Source organism: Carlito syrichta, unplaced genomic scaffold (genome assembly GCF_000164805.1).
Source record: "Carlito syrichta isolate Samal-C Ts95f unplaced genomic scaffold, Tarsius_syrichta-2.0.1 Scaffold308718, whole genome shotgun sequence".
In the NCBI taxonomy this organism is placed as follows: domain Eukaryota; kingdom Metazoa; phylum Chordata; class Mammalia; order Primates; family Tarsiidae; genus Carlito; species Carlito syrichta.
In genome coordinates this window covers 146,062-165,513 of record NW_007252814.1, presented here as the reverse complement: position 1 = coordinate 165,513, position 19,452 = coordinate 146,062, and the positions used below count along the sequence as shown (strand labels likewise).

General features: G+C 53.8%; 1 protein-coding gene across 2 annotated transcripts; it reads right to left on the bottom strand.

Annotated features, from left to right (window-relative positions):
- Positions 1–1,785: 1,785 nt before the first annotated feature.
- PRKCD (protein kinase C delta) lies at positions 1,786–16,077 on the bottom strand. Of its 2 annotated transcripts, none has more exons than XM_008065659.2 (17): positions 15,947–16,077; positions 14,745–14,944; positions 13,079–13,139; positions 12,750–12,912; positions 12,621–12,652; positions 11,373–11,458; positions 10,995–11,124; positions 10,242–10,342; positions 9,562–9,658; positions 8,931–9,028; positions 8,580–8,753; positions 8,216–8,307; positions 7,555–7,617; positions 6,414–6,552; positions 6,038–6,226; positions 5,310–5,438; positions 1,786–2,413 (listed from the first exon to the last, which is right to left on the bottom strand). In XM_008065659.2, the coding sequence occupies exons 1-17, from the start codon at positions 16,059–16,061 to the stop codon at positions 2,255–2,257; spliced, it is 2,028 nt and encodes a 675-aa protein (XP_008063850.1). In that variant the 5' UTR covers positions 16,062–16,077; the 3' UTR covers positions 1,786–2,254. The 2 variants fall into 2 exon arrangements, with proteins under 2 accessions (XP_008063850.1, XP_021572008.1); XM_021716333.1 differs by having other exon boundaries at positions 1,857–2,413; positions 8,931–9,030; positions 9,558–9,658.
- Positions 16,078–19,452: the final 3,375 nt, after the last annotated feature.

Sequence of the window (19,452 nt, the reverse complement as noted above, 5' to 3'; positions counted from 1 at the left end):
TTCCTGTCCCACGTTGCTTGATTTGGACCCCACAGGCCCGGCCCCTGTTCTTTCCTGGGCTCTGCCCAGCATCACTGGGTATCAGTATCATTCCTTCAAGCAGTCTCCAGGGCCAGGAGTTCCATGAGACAGCAAAGCTTAAAGGCCCCATTTTATAGATGAGGGAACTGAGACCAGTGAAGGAACTCATCAGTGTGCGGGTGAATTCCACACCCAGAGGGGAATTCCAACCCCAGGCTTCCTATGCCAGGCAACAGCTCTTGCTACCTTCCCTGCCTCTGGCTGATAAGCATCATCTTCCCTCATTCCCCAAGGGAGGAGACTGGGCTCAGGCATGAGGTCCTGCTCTGAAGCTTCAGGAAGACAGTGAGAGCCTCAAATTCAAAAAAACATCAGCCACATTTTTGTCCTAACCTCCCTCTGGATGGACCCGTGGAACTTCTTGAGAGAGTGTGTGTTGCAACAGAGGCAAGGGACAGGGGGCCCCAGGCAGCTCTCTGGACCCCTACAGCTCCAGTGTCCTCCAGTGGAGCGCAAATCACACTGCCTGTGTCCCCCACCTGTTGCCTGTGTCCCCCACCTGACTGTGGTGCCAAGGGCATGGGTTCTCCCTGCTGTCCTGGGCACCCAGCCTGGCCTAAAGCAGGGCAGGAATCCAAAAAGGAGTGTTTCCTGAGGAGATGGGGGTGGGCAGGGAGGGGGGCATTTGGTCTCTCCAGGAAGAGTTTGGCCCCCATCCCTGCAACCCTCTCCCCTGGCCAGCACAGCCCCATACCATCTCGCCCTCCGCAGTTGTGGAAACTTGTATCTCAGCCCAGAAAAATGAACTTGCTGGAAGTCAGCTGCTTGGCTGCCAGGGCCAGCCAATCAGGTGCTAGGAGCGCCTCGCCCACCTCCAGGGACAAAGGGCCAAGCTGGACCAGAGGGATAGGAGGCAGGCCCTGCCTGAGACCTGTGCCCCAGACCCAAGGCAGGGACAGAAAAAGGGAGACGTAGAGAGAGCGGCAGAGTGAAAGCCAGGAGAGTAGGAGACACTGAGGCAGTGGGAGGGAGGGAGGAGCAGACAGCTGCTCAGCACTGCCCTGGCAGCACTCACTCACCGATTGCCGGGCGCCTTGGGCTCTGGGAGCCAGTTCCCTCACCTGCATAACAGGCACACTGGGGCATGCCTCTGAACCTCCACCCAGCCACTCAGCATTTTCCCACCTCTCTCTCCCACCCTGCCTGCCTCCCTTTCCCCAGGTAGCCAAGAGCTCCTGAGAAACAGACTCTAGAACTCAGACACAGAGTTCTCTGTGGCAAAAGCAGGAATAAGCAGTAATGAGATTGTAGAGTTACATCTAACACCTTCTTACCTTGTCCCCATTTTACCGATGAAGAAACTGAGGCTTAAAATGATTAAGTGGCATGCCCACGGTTTAGGCTACTCTGGAATTTAAATCCAGAAATGCCTGAAGCTTGAGCTGCATTTCCCTCCTCTTTGTGTCCTCCTCCCTCGTCTGGGGCCAGCCCCTAAGTCTTTGCTTATGCCTTCCACTTATCTGCACTTCCAGATTGGCCCCTCTCTCTCCACAGACAGCCAGCATTGGTCCCATCACCCCACAGAGACATCTGGGGCTCCCAGTGGCCACCCAGAAAAGCCTTTGGCTTTAGGCCCGCAGTCCCAGGGCTGGAGGAAACCCGCAAATACAAACACATTTGCATGAGGACTCAGCTAGTCAATTTCCGGGTCAGAGGCAAGACAGCTGCCACCAGTTCCTGGGACAAACATGTCCTGACAGCCAGGTCGGTACTACTCGGTGTTTATTTAGATACACAAATAAAAGAACCTGGTGGATCAAATATCTTGTGCTCCCTTTTTTTTTTTTTTTGGTCATATATATACTTTTTAAAAAAGATCAACACATTACCAGTTCCCTACATTTTTTCTCCACTCAGCAATATATACAGCCTATTATATATATATATGCATATATATAATATATATTTTCAATAGATAACTACATTCAAGTAATGAAACACAGGATTTACAATTTCCCTCTGAGAAGAGAGGAAAGGCAAATTCACACACAGTTCATAGAGGAAGTACCATAAGAGCCTGGTCGCTTGCAGGCCAAGGGCTCTCTGGGGGCCAGGGGGCAACAGCAGCAGTCACCACAGTTACACTGTTGCTTATCGTGGGGAATGGGCAGGTGCAGGAGGGGGGCCCAGGCCCGCTCTGCCCGGGGTGCGTTGAGGAGCACGTCCAGGAACCTCATTCCTCCAAGAGTTGCTCAAATTTGGGGTTCACGAAGGAGAAGCCGGCAAATGCCGACTGGTCCATGGAGTCGATGAGGTTCTTGTCGCTGTAGGAAAGGCGCGCCTTCTCATTCAAGAACTCCTGGTCGAAGTTGCTGTAGTCTCTGGGGGACTTCTGTGAGCAGAGGGCAGGGGCAGGTGAGCGGGACCTAAGGATCAGTCCCCCCAAAGCTCCCGGTTTCCCAGGACTGCCTTCAGGGCGGGAAACCCTGCCAGGCTGGGCCTGAGAGCAGCCCCACAGGAAGGTGGGTGCAGTTTCCCCAAGAGGATGAGGAAAGGCAGCAGGGAATTCTGGCCTGAGTAAGGAGAGGTGGTATCCTCTTAAGGAGGAGCCAGCAAACTATAGCTGGGTCAAAACAACCCGCCGCATGGGGCCCATAGGCTAAGCACAGCTTTTTTTATTTTGAGGCCGAGTCTCACTCTGTCACCTAGGCTGGAGTGCAGTGGCATACTTATGGTTTATCGTTGCCTCAACCTCCTGGACTCAGACAATCTTTCCTTCTCAACCTCCCACGTAGCTGGGACTTAAGGCTCGTGCCACCATATCTGGCTTTTTTATTTTTTATAGAGATGAGGTTTTGCTATGTTGCCTAGACTGGTCTCAAACTCCTAGGGCTTAAGTGATGCTCCTGCCTCATCCGTCCAAAGTGCTGGGGTTACAGGCATGAGCCATTGCACCCAGCCACTTTCACATTCTTAAATGATTGGGAAAAAAATCAAAAGAATAATTAATATTTCATGATGTGAAAAGTAGGTAAAATTCAAATTTCAGTATCTATAAATAAAGTTTAAAAATCCTTTTTTGAGCCAGGGTCTTACTCTGTTTCTCAAGCTGGAGTGCAGTGGTGCGATCATAGCTCACTGTAGCCTTGAACTCCTGGGCTCAAGCAATCCTCCTGCCTCAGTCTCCCACATAGCAGAACTACAGGTATGAACCACCACACTTAGATAATTAAAAAAAATTTTTTTTGTTTTGAGTTAGAATCTCACTCTGTCACCCAGACTGGAGTGCAGCAGCATACTCATGGCCACTGCAGCCTGACATGCTGGTCTCAGGTGATCCTTCTGCCTCAGCCTTTCAAGTAGCTGGAACTACAGGCACACGCCACCATGTCCAGCTAATTTTTTTGACTTATCGTAGAAACAAGGTCTCGCCAAGTTGCCCAGGCTGGTCTCGAACCTGTGGGCTCAGGCAGTCCTCTCACCTCGGCCTCCCAAAGTGCTGGAATTATAGGCGTGAGCCACCGCGCCTAGCCTGGGCAACTTGGCGAGAACTTGTCTCTACAATAAATCAAAAAGTTAGCCGGGCATGGTGTGTGTACCTGTAATTCCAGCTACTTGGAAGGCTGAGGCAGAAGGATCACCTGAGTCCAGCAGGTTGAGGCTGTGGTGGCTGTGTGTAGCATGCCACTGCCCTCCAGCCTGGGCAACAGAGTGAGACTCCAACTCAAAAAAAATTTTTTTTTCATACTGAGTCCCTGCTTCTGAGTATACTAAGAGATGGTAACCAAGAGAAGCCTCAAGCCGGTGGCCCTCAGGCCAAACTGAGCTGGCAGGTACAAGCATTTTGGCTTATACTGGGTTTCATTGGAATTTGAGGCTATAGTTTATTTTATTAATTTTTTTTTGAGTTGGGGGTCTCACTCTGTCATCCAGGCTTGAGTGCAGTGGCATGATCATGGCTCACTGCAGTCTCAAACTCCTACACTCAAGCAATCCTCCCTCCTCAGCCTCCCAAGTAGCTGGGACTCCTGGTGTGTGCCACCACACCCAGCTAAATTTTTCTGAAATTCTGTGGAGATGTGGTCTCACTATGTTGCCCAGGCTGGATGCCTATATTTTAAAACTGGGCAACGTGACATAAATAACCAGGTTTCTGGCTTCTTTTGAAAATGGGCAGATTACAGCAGCTCTGGGCCCACTTCCTGGTGTGTCCACTGATGTGGAGAACCCCCCCAGATAGTTCGCCATGGGCTCCCCAGGTCCCATTGCCAGGGACTGCTGATCATCACACCTGCCTTGTGTTTCTTAGTGCAGGAAAGAAAACTCTTATCAAAAGCGAGAGACTGGAGGCAGACGTGATTTTCTTGCAGTTGGCCTAGCCTGTTAGTTACACGCCCAATCCAGAAGGCGCCCGAGTCTGAGATCCCTGGTGTAAAGGAAGTAAATGCTCTGCAGCCCCAAAGCACAAGTGTGGGGCACGTCACACAGGCTGCCCAGGGGGAACAGTGTGTCCTGGCGGAGGAGGGAGGCACAAGACAGGAAGGGAGTGGGAGGGAAGAATTGCAGTCACAGAATGGCCACCAAGGCCTGACTGCTCAGTGGCCCCACCTGCCTCTGCTCTCACGCTGGCTCCTGGGGGGCCTCTTAAACCGTCCCCTCCCCCACCTGGAAAGCCTCCTGGCTCCCTCCACCTGGCCTAATCTCCCTGACCCGGTTCTAGTCCCACTTCTTCCAAAGGGGCCTCTCAGATCCATTCCATTCTCTGTTCCTGGGCTCCTGCTGACAGACAAGAGCAAGTGACCATGTGTGGTCTGTGACGTCTCATGTCCTACTGACCTGTGTGCAAGTATCTTATCCCTGCGACTAGTGGGAGCTCCTCCAGTTCTGAGATTGTGGCTTCCCCTTCGCTGTGCAGGCCAGCATAGTGCTCTGCACCCAACAGGGACTCAGCATCTCCAATATTTGTTGGAAAATGGACAGGATGGATGGGTGGAGACAGGAGGTGATGCCTTAACTCTGATTCCCCAAGTAAAATCCTCTGCACACAGTGCTAGAGAATGTCTATTGAAAGGTGGCTGTGACCACAGTTCCCAAAGTTTGTTAAATGACTGAGTGTGGCAAGAGAGGATGAGAATACAAGGGCTGTGACTGAATGGCCAGGGGTGATGAGGAAAACAGGCTTGCTGGAAGAAGGGAGAGAAGGAAAGTGTGTGAATGACTCGGAGAGAGGGAGGGCAGGGGTGAGGAAGCCCACCTCTGAAGGCAGCGCAGGGGTGGGGACCACATACCGTTTTGGGCTTGAAGGGTGGTTCCACCTTCCGCTTTTCCAGCATTGTCCAATTGATGGTCTTGAAGAAGGGGTGGATTTTGATGTTTCCTGTCACTCCCAGCCTCTTGGTTGGGTCCCTTTCAAATAGCTGCAACCCAGCAGGGACCCTGGTTAGCACCCGGGGACCATGGGAAATGGGAGCCTCAGCAAGTCCTCAGCAGGCCCTGGGGGAGGCCTCTCTGGTCAGCTGTGCTCCCAGGTTCCCCAAAGACAGCAGGCCCTGGACTCTGCTGGTTGGACTCAGGAGTAAAAGCAGTGCCCATTTGCTGGGTATTTACTACCTGCCTGGCACAGAACTGAGATCTTATGTTTATAATTTTCTTCCCAACAACTCTGTGAGGCAGGTTCTCTCATAACCCCATTTTTCAGATAAGGAAGAAAACTCAGAGACAGACTCAGAGAGGTTAAGTGACCTGCCCAAGGTCACCAACTAGTCACAGGCAGAGCCAGGGTTTGGCCTCAGGTCTGTCTGTCCCTGAGCCTTTAGTCACCACGTGAAGTTCATTTGGTGAACACAACTCACACAGGAGCTTTGAGAACATGGTGACAGAGATATACCCCTAACATGTTAGGACTAGGATGTCAGTGCTGTTTCAGAGGCAGGAAGCTTGCAGTCCCACAACCCAATGTCTATCGGCCCCTGCCTTGCCCAGCCCAGCCCAGCCCAGCCCAACTCAAGGCTCCTACCTTCTCCAGGATGTCCCTGGACTCCTTGGTGATCCAGCGGGGATAGTGTGGTGTGTCCACACGGATGGACTCAAAGAGTTCATCTTCATCATCACCATGGAAGGGGGACTGACCAATGAGCATCTCATAGAGAAGGACCCCGAAGGACCACCAGTCCACAGAGAACGTGTACTTCAGGCCCTGCAGGATCTGGGGCGGAAGCAGCGGGTCAGCAGGAGCCAAGGGACGGGGTAGAAGGAGCCCTAAGCACAAGCCCCAGTTAGGCCTCCTCCTCCAGGCCTTGGCTCCAACATGGCTGCCCTTGGGAAGCGCTCCTTGGCGCCACCTGCTGAGGCAAGGCGTCTGACTGAACTGGGGGCTGGCAGGCACTGCTCACCTCGGGGGCGATGTAGTCAGGTGTGCCACAGAACGTGCTGGCTCGGTTCTCTCCAAATATGTTCTCTTTGCACATCCCGAAGTCAGCGATCTTGATATGGCCATCCCGGTCCAGCATCACATTGTCCAGTTTGAGGTCCCTGAGGCAACAAGAAAGAGAGTCATCAGAGGCCAATTCCTCTCCTCCCCCATGTCCTCGTTTTCAGCCCTAGAAGTCCAGGACCCTCCCCAAGGGTACAAGAGAATGAGAAAAGAGAGGGGAGCAGAAGGAAAAAGAGGTGTTAAAGCAGGTGCTTCCTGCGAGCCACATACTGTTTGCTAAATGCCAGGCATACACCATCCCATTGCCTGAAGCCCAAATGAGGCTCAGAGAGGTCATGTTGCTTGCCCAGGGTCCCTTAGCTGATCGGAAGTGGCCCTCAGGCTGAGGTCTCTCTCACTCCACTAGGGCAGAAACCATGTCTGTATCTATGTGATTAGTCATTCGAGTAGATAAGGTATGCACATGGGAACAAGTACCAGAAATGAGTAAACAGTGCAAAGTCTGTCTTCCACTGAGGTCAGTTGCCAGGTCTCCTTAGAGCCACTCCAGCCATGGACAACAGATTACAACGTATAGCTCACCCCCATTTTGTACATCCGGAATGCTAATATCCAATACACTCTCTCCTGTAGGTTGGTTTTCCACCTGACGACCTATCTTGGTATTGTCCCACATCAGCACACAGAGCACAGCCACAGCCTTTTTGGTGGGTATATAGTATACCACCACAGGATGGAACCATTATTTATTGGATAAGACTTAGGGAATCAGTCCCTTCTGGTGGAAGCTTGATTGCTCAGAGGAGGCTTCAGAGCAAGACCAATGGCTTCAAGGATGACAGACACTACACCAGTCAGTCCCACCTTCCCTGCCAAGAGTGCTGAGTATGGGGCAGTGAGTTCCTAGTTCCTGGAGCTGTGCCAGCCTCAGCTAAGGGACCATAAGAATTTCAGCACCAGAGCAGGGGGCTGAAGCAAACACCAAGCAGAGATGGAGTCAGAGCTGCACTGGGCCCCACTGGGCGCATTTCAGAGGATATGAGGGGGTTAGAGGTTGGAGCCTCCTCTCCCAAGAGCCCCCACCACCCCACCTCCTGCACCTGTAAATGACTCCCTTGTTGTGTAGAAACTGCAGTCCACAGACTATCTCAGCTGCGTAAAACCTGGGCAGGAGAGAGATAAAGTGTTCTGGGATCTCTGCCGACTGGCCTCAGCTTCTCCTCGGGCCCTCACCCCCACCCCGAGGGGCAGGAAATGCTGCAAATAACTCCATGGACAACCTGGGCCTGACCAAGCACATCCTGTATCAGGCAAGTGGGGGCTGGCAGCCCAGCTAGAAAATGATGAAGGGAAAGCTCCATGTGAGCCCGTTCCCTGCCATAGGAGCATACACATTTATGCAGAGAACAGACGGGTACACACACACACAGACACAATTAATTGGAGGGACACACACAAATGGGGAAGAGCACCTTAATGCAGGCCCAGGGGTTGCACATTGGGGTCCTGTGTTATGTAGGACCACCATCTGCGAGGCTGCTCTGGCTGAGGCCCAAGGAGGGGCATTTCGCGCCATACCCTCAGGCAGAGCTCGGTTACCACCTATGGCCTCCTGCGTGGTGTGGACCCAGGCTACCCCCAAACCTCACCAACCCCAGCTCTAGCCTACGCTGGTTTCTCCAGAGAGAGGGAAGGCGTGGAGGCAGATTGGCAATAGGCTCTGTGCCAATGTCCCTTCCCCCACAAAGGGCCCTCACGCACGTGGCACGGTAGAGTTCAAAGCGGCCTTTGTCTTGAATGTGGTACATCAGGTCCCCCCCGTTGAGAAACTCCATCACGAAGAACAGGTGGTCCTAGGGTGGGAAGGTTGGTGAGCAAGGGCACAGAAACAGGCAGGAGACTCCTTTGCTGAGGGCCACTGGGGTCAAGACCCAACAGGAAGCAGAGGGAACAGGCTTTGGCTGAGAGGGACAACTCTGCTCTGGGAGGCATGAGGGTGAAAGACACAACCCTGCTTTAAGTGGTCTGAGAGGAAACAAGGCCCTGCCTTTGCGGGGGAGGGGCAGAGGGGAATGTGGCACATGGCTGTGGTACATGGGCAATACCAGTGGGAGGCCCCAGGCACCTTGGTCTGAAAGGTGCAGACGAGGTGGGTGAGAAAGGGATTCTCCCCGGCAAGCGCCAGCACCCGCTTCTCCACCATGGTGCACTCCACATCATCATCGATCAAAACCACATCCTTCTTGAGGGCCTTGATAGCAAAGTACTCTCCTTTGCCCTTCAGCTCTGCAAGTAGCACCTGACGGGTAGACAGGGATGCTGAGCAGGGAAGGACAGGGCAAAGACCATGGCCCCACCCACAGACTCCCTGCCTCTGCCCCCAACCAGGAAGATACCAGGGTAGGGCGGGAAGCAGGTGTCCCTGGGCTTCTGAGCCTGGTCCCTTGAGTGGCCCCAGGACCTCACAGCCCCTCACCTTTCCAAAGCTGCCTTTGCCCAGGACCTTGTGGAAGGTGAAGCTGTTGATGTTGCACTTGGAGCTGCCTTCCCAGATCTTGCCATAGGTCCCGTTGTCTGCCCGAGAGATGGCACCTCAGACCCAGGTCTAGGTCTGCATGGTCCCCCTCCCTGGGCCTCAGGGTAGGGCTGGGGTAAGAGTTCTCAGAAAGGAAGGGGCTTGTTCCCCAGGGGCAGTGCTTCCCATGTCTCACTTGACAGTGGAAGGGAGGATGATTCCCTTTCTGTGGCCTGGTCATGAGTAGAAACTTTATTTATTTATTTATTGAGTTGAAGTCTCACTTTGTCGCCCAGGCTAGAGTGCAGTAGCATACTCATGGCCACCACAGCCTCGACCTGCTGGACTCAGGTGATCCTTCTGCCTCAGTCTTTCAAGTAGGTGGAACTACAGGCATGTGCCATCATGCCCAGCTAATTTTTTGATTTATTGTAGAGATGAGATCTTGCCAAGTTGCCCGGGCTGGTCTTAAACCTGTGGGCTCAGGCAATCCTTTCACCTCGGTCTCCCAAAGTGCTGGGATTATAGGCATAAGCTACCACACCTAGTCCTGGAGTAGGAACTTTAATGGGGTAAGTAGATCCAGCTTCACCTTGGGTATCATCTCCAGAGACTCCTGGCTTCTTCTCAAACCCCTGGTATATCCCAACAGGCTCTGTGGATACCAAGTCCGATCTCCGGGAGGCTCTCTGAGGAGGGAGCAAAAGTGGAGAACCAGATGGTCATACCATTGTCAGAACTGTCAGCCCAGAGGGAAGACCCCCAACCATGACCCCATACTCAATGGCAATGGGGCACAGACCCCATCACCCAGGCAAAGCATATGTACACACACTCTTCTAGCAGCACAGAGAAGCCACAGTGGTCTAGAAGCTACTGATTACAAACAGAAGTTCTGTAAGTTGAACCCAACCACTCACTCAATAGACTTTTATTTGCATTTACTTCATTTCTGGTTGATTTTAGAATTTTACTCTGAAGTTCTGGGGCATCCCTCAAGCCCCACCCACACCCAAACATCCACACGGAAAGTCTCAGTTCACCTAACCCTGTGGTCCCCTAGATTTACCCGCAAGGAACTGCTTGAAAAACTAATTTATCATAAGAATAAGCTCACCTCCCTCTTCTGCCTAAATCTTTGAATTGGATCTTTCAGAAGTAGGGTCCTGCGTCTAAATGCCTCTCGCTGTGGCTCCCCAGGAGTGGCTGTGAGCATTAACCATCCTCCAACCCCACTGCCCTGTGTCCAGGGTCTCCATGGTGTCTGCTCACCTGGCCGACTTGGTTTAGGGCCTCAGCCAAGAGCTTCTGGTTGATGCCACAGAGGTTGGCCACCTTCTCCCGGCATTTATGGTGCACGTTCATGCTACAGTCTGGGGTGAGGGAGAGGCAGGGCTGTCGGTCTTTGGGCTCAGCCAAGGGCAGGGAGGGGTGAAGGAGAGGGCAGGAGAGCAAGAAAAAGGAGACTGATGCGGTCTGCTGGGTTTCCCATCTTTGGGAAAAAGTGGATCTGAACACTTCAAATCTTTTGATTTAAATAAGAAAATGGAAAAAGCAGAAGACATGGGACTTAATTCTAAACCCTTCAGAGAATTCTGGGACAACAGAGATAGGCCACATTCCCTCTGGGATCCCTAAGTGCAGCAGAGGGTGAGGGAAACCCGTGGAGAATATCCACCAGGTACCTGCCAGTGTGCACCGGGCCTGGTTTAGCACCCTGGGTCCACTCGCCCCTCACAGGGACTTCCCAAGCCCTCCTTTCCGCATTTTATACTTGAGGACAGGACTCAGAGGGGGTGGCGCCACCTATCTGTGGCTGTATGGCAGGTTAATGGAAGAGCCAGTCAGGCCAGTGGGGAGGGACCACAGAGGCCTCGCCCACAAGAAATCCCCAGTGAGTATCTTGACATTGAGGTCCCATCTCTAGGTACGAGGGTGAGAGCAGCAACAGATAGCTGGAGTTTACAGGGTTTGGATGGGCAGCACCAGTGCCCCTGCCCTGTACAGGAGGTGGGTGGTACAAACCTTCACACTTTAATCCCTGCTTCACCAGCCCCCAGAGTAGGCTGCCACAGTGGTCACAGAAAGTGGGGCTCATGTAGTTGTAAACCTTGAACCGGTGCGGCATGTCGATGTTGAAGCGTTCTTTCTGGAACTGTACAGGGGGTTATCACAGGGTGAGGGTCACATGTCAGCTCCAGCCGTTTCCTCAGCTCCCAGCTCTCCCCCAACCCCAAGCATGACAAGATCCCAAGAGAGCTACGCTAGGAAGTGGGAAAGAAAGACTAAGAAAACTGGGGAGGGAGGGTGAGCCCCACAGGGAAGGGATGGGGAGGGCTCAAATCCCTCCCACTTGGCCAAGCCCCCCAAATCCCCAGAGCCCTGCCCGGGGCCCAGCCTCACTATGGTGTCCCGGCTATTGGCCGCAGTGCCAGTACACCGGCCGATGATCTTGTCGATGCATTTCTTGTGGATGGCAGCGTTGCATTCTTGAAGAGAAGCAGGCCAGGGAGGAGGATGGGAAGACACCAGGAGGGGCAGAGTCTATGAGCTAGTGCCTGCTGGCCGAGTCCAGCCCGCTACACAAAGCCACTGTTCTCCTTGGCCACCCACACCCTTGCCCCACAGAGGCCTGGGACCCAGGGCTTGATTTTTCCCTCCTCTCGCCAGCCCTCGAAGCAGGGGCCTGGAGAGGGTGGCGCAGGGAGGACAGTCCAATCTGCAGGTCCTCAGAAATGGGGGAAGGCTCAAGGAGGCCTAGTGGGCAGGGAGGCGGGCAGAGTGAGGGATATGGGCAATGCAGTAAGAGAACTGGGAGCAGGAGAGTCCCCTTTCCCTCTTCTAGGCCCTAGGCCAGCAAACAGCTTCTAAATCAGCTCACTCACACATGCACACAGACACATGCCAACACAAGACCCCTGTAGAGATATCTGAAGCATGTGTGCTAATAACAACAGACTTCTTCTAGTGACGCTCACCACATGCCAGACACTTAATACAGCATTACATACTTTATCCCATTTGATCTTCATAATGACCCCATTATCCCGTTTACAGATGAGGAAACTGAGGCACAGAGAGGTTCAGTAATTTTGCCTAAGGCCCTACAGCTAGGAAGTGGTAGAGCTGGGATTCAAACCCAGGCAATCGGGCTCCAGAACCCGTGCTCACACAACTAGCCCACAGCGCCTTGTGCGCCATCACGTAGAAAGTATGCCCATACCTGTGGACCCAGAGACACCCACATCTACTCAGAAGCACACACAGCTAGGGGTGTGCTCTGGGGGAGACAGCCCTGGTGTGTAGCCTCGGCTGGTTTTTGTGTAATTTTCCACCACGGCCCACTGTAGACTACTAACTTCATGTTACGGAGCACAGAGCTGGGAGGAGCTGCACAGACTGGCTTTTGTGAGTGGCAGCATGCCTGCCCTAGCACCCACTGAGAACACTACTGCACACATACACCTGAGCCTCTATTTCCTCACCTCCTCCAGGACCTGGACCATACACGGGGCCTTGTGCAGACACACCGTCCCAATGCTACTCCCACCCGGGGATGTAGGCTTTCCCACAAACTGTGTGATGGCGCTGGCACACTGGCACACACCAGCACACATATGTATGTACAAACTGGGCTGTAGAGACACTTACGCCTGCATTTGTAGCCTTGCTTGTTGAGGCCCCTGAAAGGCAAATCCCCAGCAGGGTAAGTGAGAGGGAGTCCTGCAGTTGGTCCCCTCCCACCCACAGTGCCAACCAGCAGACACGGCCAGCTCTCACCAGACAAATTCTTTGCACACAGAGCAGAAGGTGGGCTGCCCAAAGAAGGTGGCGATAAACTCGTGGTTCTTGATGTAGTGGATCTTGGCTTGTTTGATGGCTCCGCGGCGGTTCATTGTTGGGAACTTGGCCTCATCCTCACTACGCATAGACTGTTTGCAATCTGGGGGCCACGGAAAAGTGAGGTCATCTCTGGTGTCCAGGAGGTGTGGCACCCCTGCAGTCCCTCCCAGAGCAGCCCTGGACAGATCACTGAAGGGGCTTGTTTCCCCAAACCTCTGAACTTGGCAGGCAAGCCCTCTGTCCCCAGCCCAGGTGGGAGGTCTTACCCACGTCCTCCAGGAAATACTGCACAGACATCAACACTTTGGCCTGGGGCTGTAGGTCCAGCTGTTGGGAGCCGGGGTTAGTGGGGGGGAATAGCAAGGTCAGCGAGGGCAGGTCCAGGCCAGGCTAGACTCAGAACCCGCCCTCATGGTTTGGTTTCTCCCCTGAGGCCAAGGAAGCCCCCCCTCAAAGCCTAGCTAAACACCTGTCTGCCCAGTGTGGGCAAGGCCCCACCCCTAAGCCCCACCCCTCACCCCCTCACCCAGGGGTATTATTACATTTGGGGAAGTGAAAGGATCCAGCCCACACCCAGCTCAGCCACATAACCTGGGAACAGAGTGGGAAGGGAAACTCCCCACCCCCACCCCCTGCTGCCCCCTTAACAAGGATCTTAGAATGGAGGCACCCTCCCCCATGTGCACACAGAGAGAGACATAGACACACTCATCCTCACACAGCCATGCTGGTTCTGTGTCAGCGGCTCCTCATACAGATGGGGCAGCCTTAAGAGGCAGGACCTGAACCTCTATTTCCTCACCTCCTCCAGGACCTGGACCTGGTCCCTGACATCCTCCCTTGGGAAGTGCAGAGAGAGCACAGCAGAGGCACTCCATGTCCCTGCCTGACTGGCCAAGGGTCGGTCAACCTCTCTCCCATCTGGGCCTCTTCACCCCTTGCTGGAGGCTGACCAGAGCCTCCCATGGTCACAGGGTCTTTTTCCGGCAGACTTGTCTTCATTTCCACCCCAGGGGAGCTCTGCCAGCACAGGCATCCCATGGCTGCCCACAACACATAGCTGCATGTGGACAGAATCTCCCTTTGAGCATGTAAGTGTGTGGGATCATCTGCCTTCCCCTTATCCCACCTTCTTGTTGTTAAAAACCATAATGTCAGGCTGGATGCAGAGGCTCATGCCTGTAATCCCAGCATTTTGGGAGGCCAAGGCAGAAGGATGCTTGAGTCAGGAATTCTAGACCAGCCTGGGCCACACAGCAAGACCTTGTCTCTACAAAAAATTTAAAAACTAGCTTGGCATGGTGGCATGAGCCTGTAGTCCCAGCTACTCGGGAGGCTGAGACAGAAGATCACTTGAGCCAAGGAGGTTGAGGCTACTGTGAGTAGTGATCATGCCACTGCACGCCAGCCTGGGCAACAGAGACTCAAATTCCAAAACAAAAAAAAGGATCATAAACATAATGTCATCCCCACCCAGTGCTTTCATAGGCCTGGAACATCCATGAAGATTCCAAAAAGAACTGTAACAATGGGCACCTCTGAGAAGGGGACCAGGTGGCCTGGAGTGGGGCAGAAACACACCCTTTCATGCATTAGGCCTATCCTGCCTTTGCAAAATTAAAAGGGGAAAGTCATCACAGGAAGGAGGATGGCCCTCTTGAGCACCTGCTGTGTCAGGCTTTGCCATAAACCCTTTCCGTCCAGTTGCCCATTTTATCTGAAAAACTGACCCCCTGGCAGGCACTTCTAGCAGCCCTTCCTGCTAGAAACGGGGGCTCAGAGAGGCTGGGGGATCTGTTAAAGTTCACGGCCAGGGTTCAAGCCCAAGCCTTGTGGGCTGCAGAGTTAGACTGACCAGCATGGATGTCCTCCACTGTGCTCACCGACAAGCCCATACACACGCGTGCACACTGTGGCTCACGTGTCCCTCACCCAGAACTCGGCCTTGCCGTTGTTCTTCTTGCAGCGCTCCGCCAGCACTGACACGCCCACGGTCACCTCAGACACCGGCTCCTCGGCCGCCCGCATCAGCACAATCTGGATAACACGGCCTTCGTAGATGTGGGCATCGAACGTCGACTTCCACTCGGGATACATGGTTGGCTTCTTCTGTACCAGCGTCTTCCCGCGCTCTGCAATGGGGTCAGGCAGATGAGGTCAGGTTGAGGCCCCTCTGTCTTTCCCTTCCCAGGCCACCATGGCCTTCAGCCCTAAGAGAATCTACCTGCCCTGAGGGCCTGCTGTATTCCCCAGTGTACTCTAGAACACAGAGCTACCCGTTGTCCACCTCCAGGTCTTTGCTCCTGCTGTTCCCTCTTCCGGTGACCCTCTTGCTCCAGCACTATTTAAATGCCACTTTCCCTTATAAATTCACTCAGGGAATATGAGTTGAGAGCCAGCAACAGTATGACAGATGAGGAGCACAGCCAGAAGAAAAGTCAAACCTGCTCCCTGTCCTCCTGGATCCCCAGGCTCATTCCTCAAGTGACAGTTAAATCACAGCTGTGTGACAAGATTGACGAGGGCAAGGCTGGTGGATCTAGACCTGCCCATGGTCAAGTGGTCTGACCCAGCCTAGGGGTCAGCGAAGACTTCCTGGAGGAAGGGACAGCTTAGCTGAGACCAGAAAGGACAAGTAGGGGTTCATCAGGCAAAGGCAGAAGAGGGAGTGGTGAGAGATGTGTGAATCCTCCAGGAAGTCCTCCCTGACCCCAGGCTTGGACAGTGCCTTCTCTGGACCTCCTTATCACAGGACTCACTGCTTTGTGATGAGTCTGGCCCTCTGACCTGTGAGCCCCACAAGGGAAACGCCAGGTCGGTTCTGGAGCATGAAAGCATCCTCAGTGTCCAGCACAGGTCCTGGCACAGACGGACATGTGGGAATTGTTGGGTAACCAATGAATGGAGGAGGAGGCAGAAATCCCAAGCCGTAAGGAGGGCTCAATAGGGCCAGTGTTTGAGGCCTCAGCTTTCCTGTGTCCACAGCTGGGTGGAGCAGGAACTCAAGGATGAGAAAGATCCTTCAGAGGTTCCAACAAGGCAGGACCTCCTCTAGTCCCTCCCACTGGGCCCAGATTCCCAGTCTCTCTCCAAGCTCTGGACTCCAGGCTCCAGACTCCAGCCTTCAGCGCTACCTGTGCTGAGCGCCTCCTTCATCTTCACAGCACAGAAGGGCTGACTGGCTTCATTATCGGCCTGCAGAGAGCCCAGCTCGTAGGAGTTGAAGGCAATGCGCAGGAACGGCGCCATGGCAGGGCCTGTGGGGGGAAGGGAGATTGTGCACACAGAGGGGCAAGGTCAGGCAGCCAGCAGGATCAACGGGGACAATCACAGGAGGCACTCAGGGACCTGCTTCCCCTGGGCGTTCACACCATCAGGCTTGGCCCACATGCTGCATAACATGCACTAGTCCTAGCTGCCAGTGTTAAAGACTGGGATATTTTTTGTATGTCTGGATTTGCAGTGTCCCTGGTAAAACTGGAAGATGTGACATCGGACCCACTGAGCAACAACCCGCAGCACTGGGATGACTGCCCCCTTTGTCAGTCTGCCCTAGGCTGGGAATTCTTGTCACTCCTCTCTAAAACCTACTTGGAGTCTGGTGGGATTTGTCTCTGTGACCCTGAGACATTCATTTGGGAAGTCACTCAGTGCCTCCCACAGCACCCAATTGCTGGGCACCTACTCAGTGCAGATACCTAGTATGTGCTAGGCTCCCAGACCTTAGCGTCAGCTGTCACCTGCCAAGGGGATAGGACAGTACCCCGTTTTCCCTGCACCCTGCCCATGTAGCCCGTTCTGGTTTTCCAAGTTTAAAAAAGAATTTTTTTTTTTTTTTGCTTATAACTATGGAAGACAAGCAGGATCAAGACGAATATCCCCACTTTTCAGATGGGGAAACTGAAACCTTGAGACAGAGCCAGAACTAAAAGCCAACACTCCCCTAATTTGGCACCCACTTTGTTCAGGCACCAGAGCAGTGAGCGGCTCTGCCCACAACAGTGTGCCTGATTCTTCTGAACCTGATCCCTCAGGGCCAAAGGCGTCCTGCCTGCCAGGAACACTGCCTGCATCTTCAAACTCACTTTTTCCTCAAATATAAAACAGTGTCTTAGTGTCAAACATAATGCTGGGTGTTCAAGGCACATTCACACAGGGTGGTACCCACACTCCCAAGTTCCTTCCTGTTCCCCAAGTCAAGGGTCACTATAGTACATGACCCAAGGGGCTCCCCGGTCTACTATTTGTGAAGGACACTGACTTCCAGCCCAGACCCACGTGAGGATACTCCCTAACTGTGGTCGAGTGACCACTCACTCATGTTAGTGCACATACACATGTATTCACTCCATCCTGAACATAAGCCGGCACACAGGGTGACTCCGACAGACACTCCCACCCACACACATGTGGATGTACACAAAGTGACAACTGGGCCCTGAGATGGCTCCCTCCATCTGCCTCCCTCCATCTCCTGTACGAGGTGACCAGAGCAGTGGCCTGGCTTGCTGGGAGCTGCCAGTCTAGATGAGCTCATAGCACACACTAACCTCAGTCTGCAGCCCAGCCTAGTGGGCTGGGCCAGTCCTCTGAGGCCAGTAGATAGAGCAGAGGAGGAACCAGGCAGGCAAGACCCCCATCCCACCTCCTGCCTGGCCTGACTCCTACCTGGTGGAGTGAGAAGGAATATGCAAGCTCACTTATGCCCAGGCCCCAAAGCCTTCAACCTGAGATCTACAAGGAGACCATAAGTGCCGGGTGCCAGGCTGGCTGTCCATGACTTCTTGGTGGACAGGGAGGGAGAGCCAGCTGTGAGCTGCTGCTGGCTCCTCCCCAGGCTGGAGCACACATACATGCATTGGTGTGTTTGAGACTGCATGTGGGTGTGATGGGTATGCATGAGTATGACTGTGCACAGAGTGGAAGTGGGTGTACCTGCAAGGCCGTGTGAGTGGGTGGTACATGGTGGGCACTCAGTTAATGCTGGAGTGAACAGCAAGCTGCATAATGCTGGCCTGGAGCATGTGCAGGAGTCTGGGTGAGTGTCTCCTAACCCCCAAGCAGGAAGCACATCTTGCTGCTCTGCTGCTTAGCCTGGCCCTGGGGGTCCAAGCCATGAAGCACCCAGGTGAGTGCTCCCCAGAATGACTGGCAGGGCCCCTGCACAGCATACACTCATACTGAGTCCACATGACCAGGGCCTGACCTCCGCCTCATGCTTTCTAACTGGATAACCTAGAAACCCAGCTGGGGCAATAAGCGACTTCTGAGTGCCTCTGAGGCTGAGGGTTGAGGGGAGGTGGGCAGAGATAAGGTGGAGCAAGTGTGCTTGTTTCTGGGCTCCTGTGTGAGGGAAGATCAGAGCAGGCCAGATGGCAAAATGATAACTAGGCCATTCATGGGCAAGACCCCGACACCAACAATGCCTTGGTTGTGGACTCCATGAGGTCACTTGGCTCCCCCAGTTCTTGATGAGGAATTGTCCCTTGGCTTGGGACTGTCACAATAAGAACCCAAGTAGGGCTGGGCGCAGTGGCTCATGCCTATAATCCCAGCACTTTGGGAGGCCGAGGTGAGAGGATTGCCTGAGCCCATGGGTTCGAGACCAGCCTGGGCAACTTGGAGAGACCTCACCTCTACAATAAATAAAAAAATAAAAAAGTAATCAGGCATGGTGGCACATGCCTATAGTTCCAACTACTTGGAAGGCTGAGGCGGAAGGATCACCTGAGCCCAGTAGGTCGAGGCTACAGTGGCTATGAGTGTGTCACTGCCCTCCAGCCTAGGCAACAGAGTGAGACTCCAACTCAAAAAATAAATAAATAAATAAATAAGAACTCAAGTATAGGGCAAATATCAGCCTAGCAGGCCTCAGGGAGGATCCTCTGTCCCCCCCTCCTTCCCCTGCATCATCTGCCCCTCACCTGTGCTTACAAGTGCACTCAATCCCCCACCACATCCAATCTACCTGCCCAGCAGCCTAGGAAGACAGTCTTGGTTACTGGCCCACATCTCAGATAGGGAAGCCAGGTCTCCAGGAACACACGGCAACTAATTCTGGAGCACCAGATGCTCACACACCTGCTGGTGGCTCCTCCTCCCTGCCACCTCCCTTGGGCCCAACCCTGACAGCCTGCAGCCTCCATGGCTTCCTCTGCCCACAGCTTGCCTAGCAGAAGCTAATCAAGGGATTGCCCCCAGGCTGCATGGAGGAGTCAGGGGGTCAGAGCAGCCCCAGGAGCGTGAGGCAGAGCCCAGGACCAGCCTCCCCATCCACCCCGGGCTGCCCTCCAGCTCTCTCAAGTCACACTCAGAGCAGTTGTTGCCCACAGTTAGAAGCCACTGGAGAGAAAAACCACAACTACAGCAGGCCCCAGCCCCAGCCCTAGACCTGCACAGCCAGGCCACAGTACCAGAAGGACTGGTGATCCATGGTCTTCATGAATTGCCACGGGCTACCCAGCAGTAATTGTGGGGTCAGATCACCCAGTCTTCAACTTCCTAGAACTAAAACTAGGACATGGGCTCTGGTCAGGTTCTGTCACCTCCTCTGCCCCCAACTGGATTACTCGGAGCCCTGCATCAACTTCCATCACTGTGTGACCCTGACAGAGGTCCTGGTCTCTCTAGGTCACAAGCT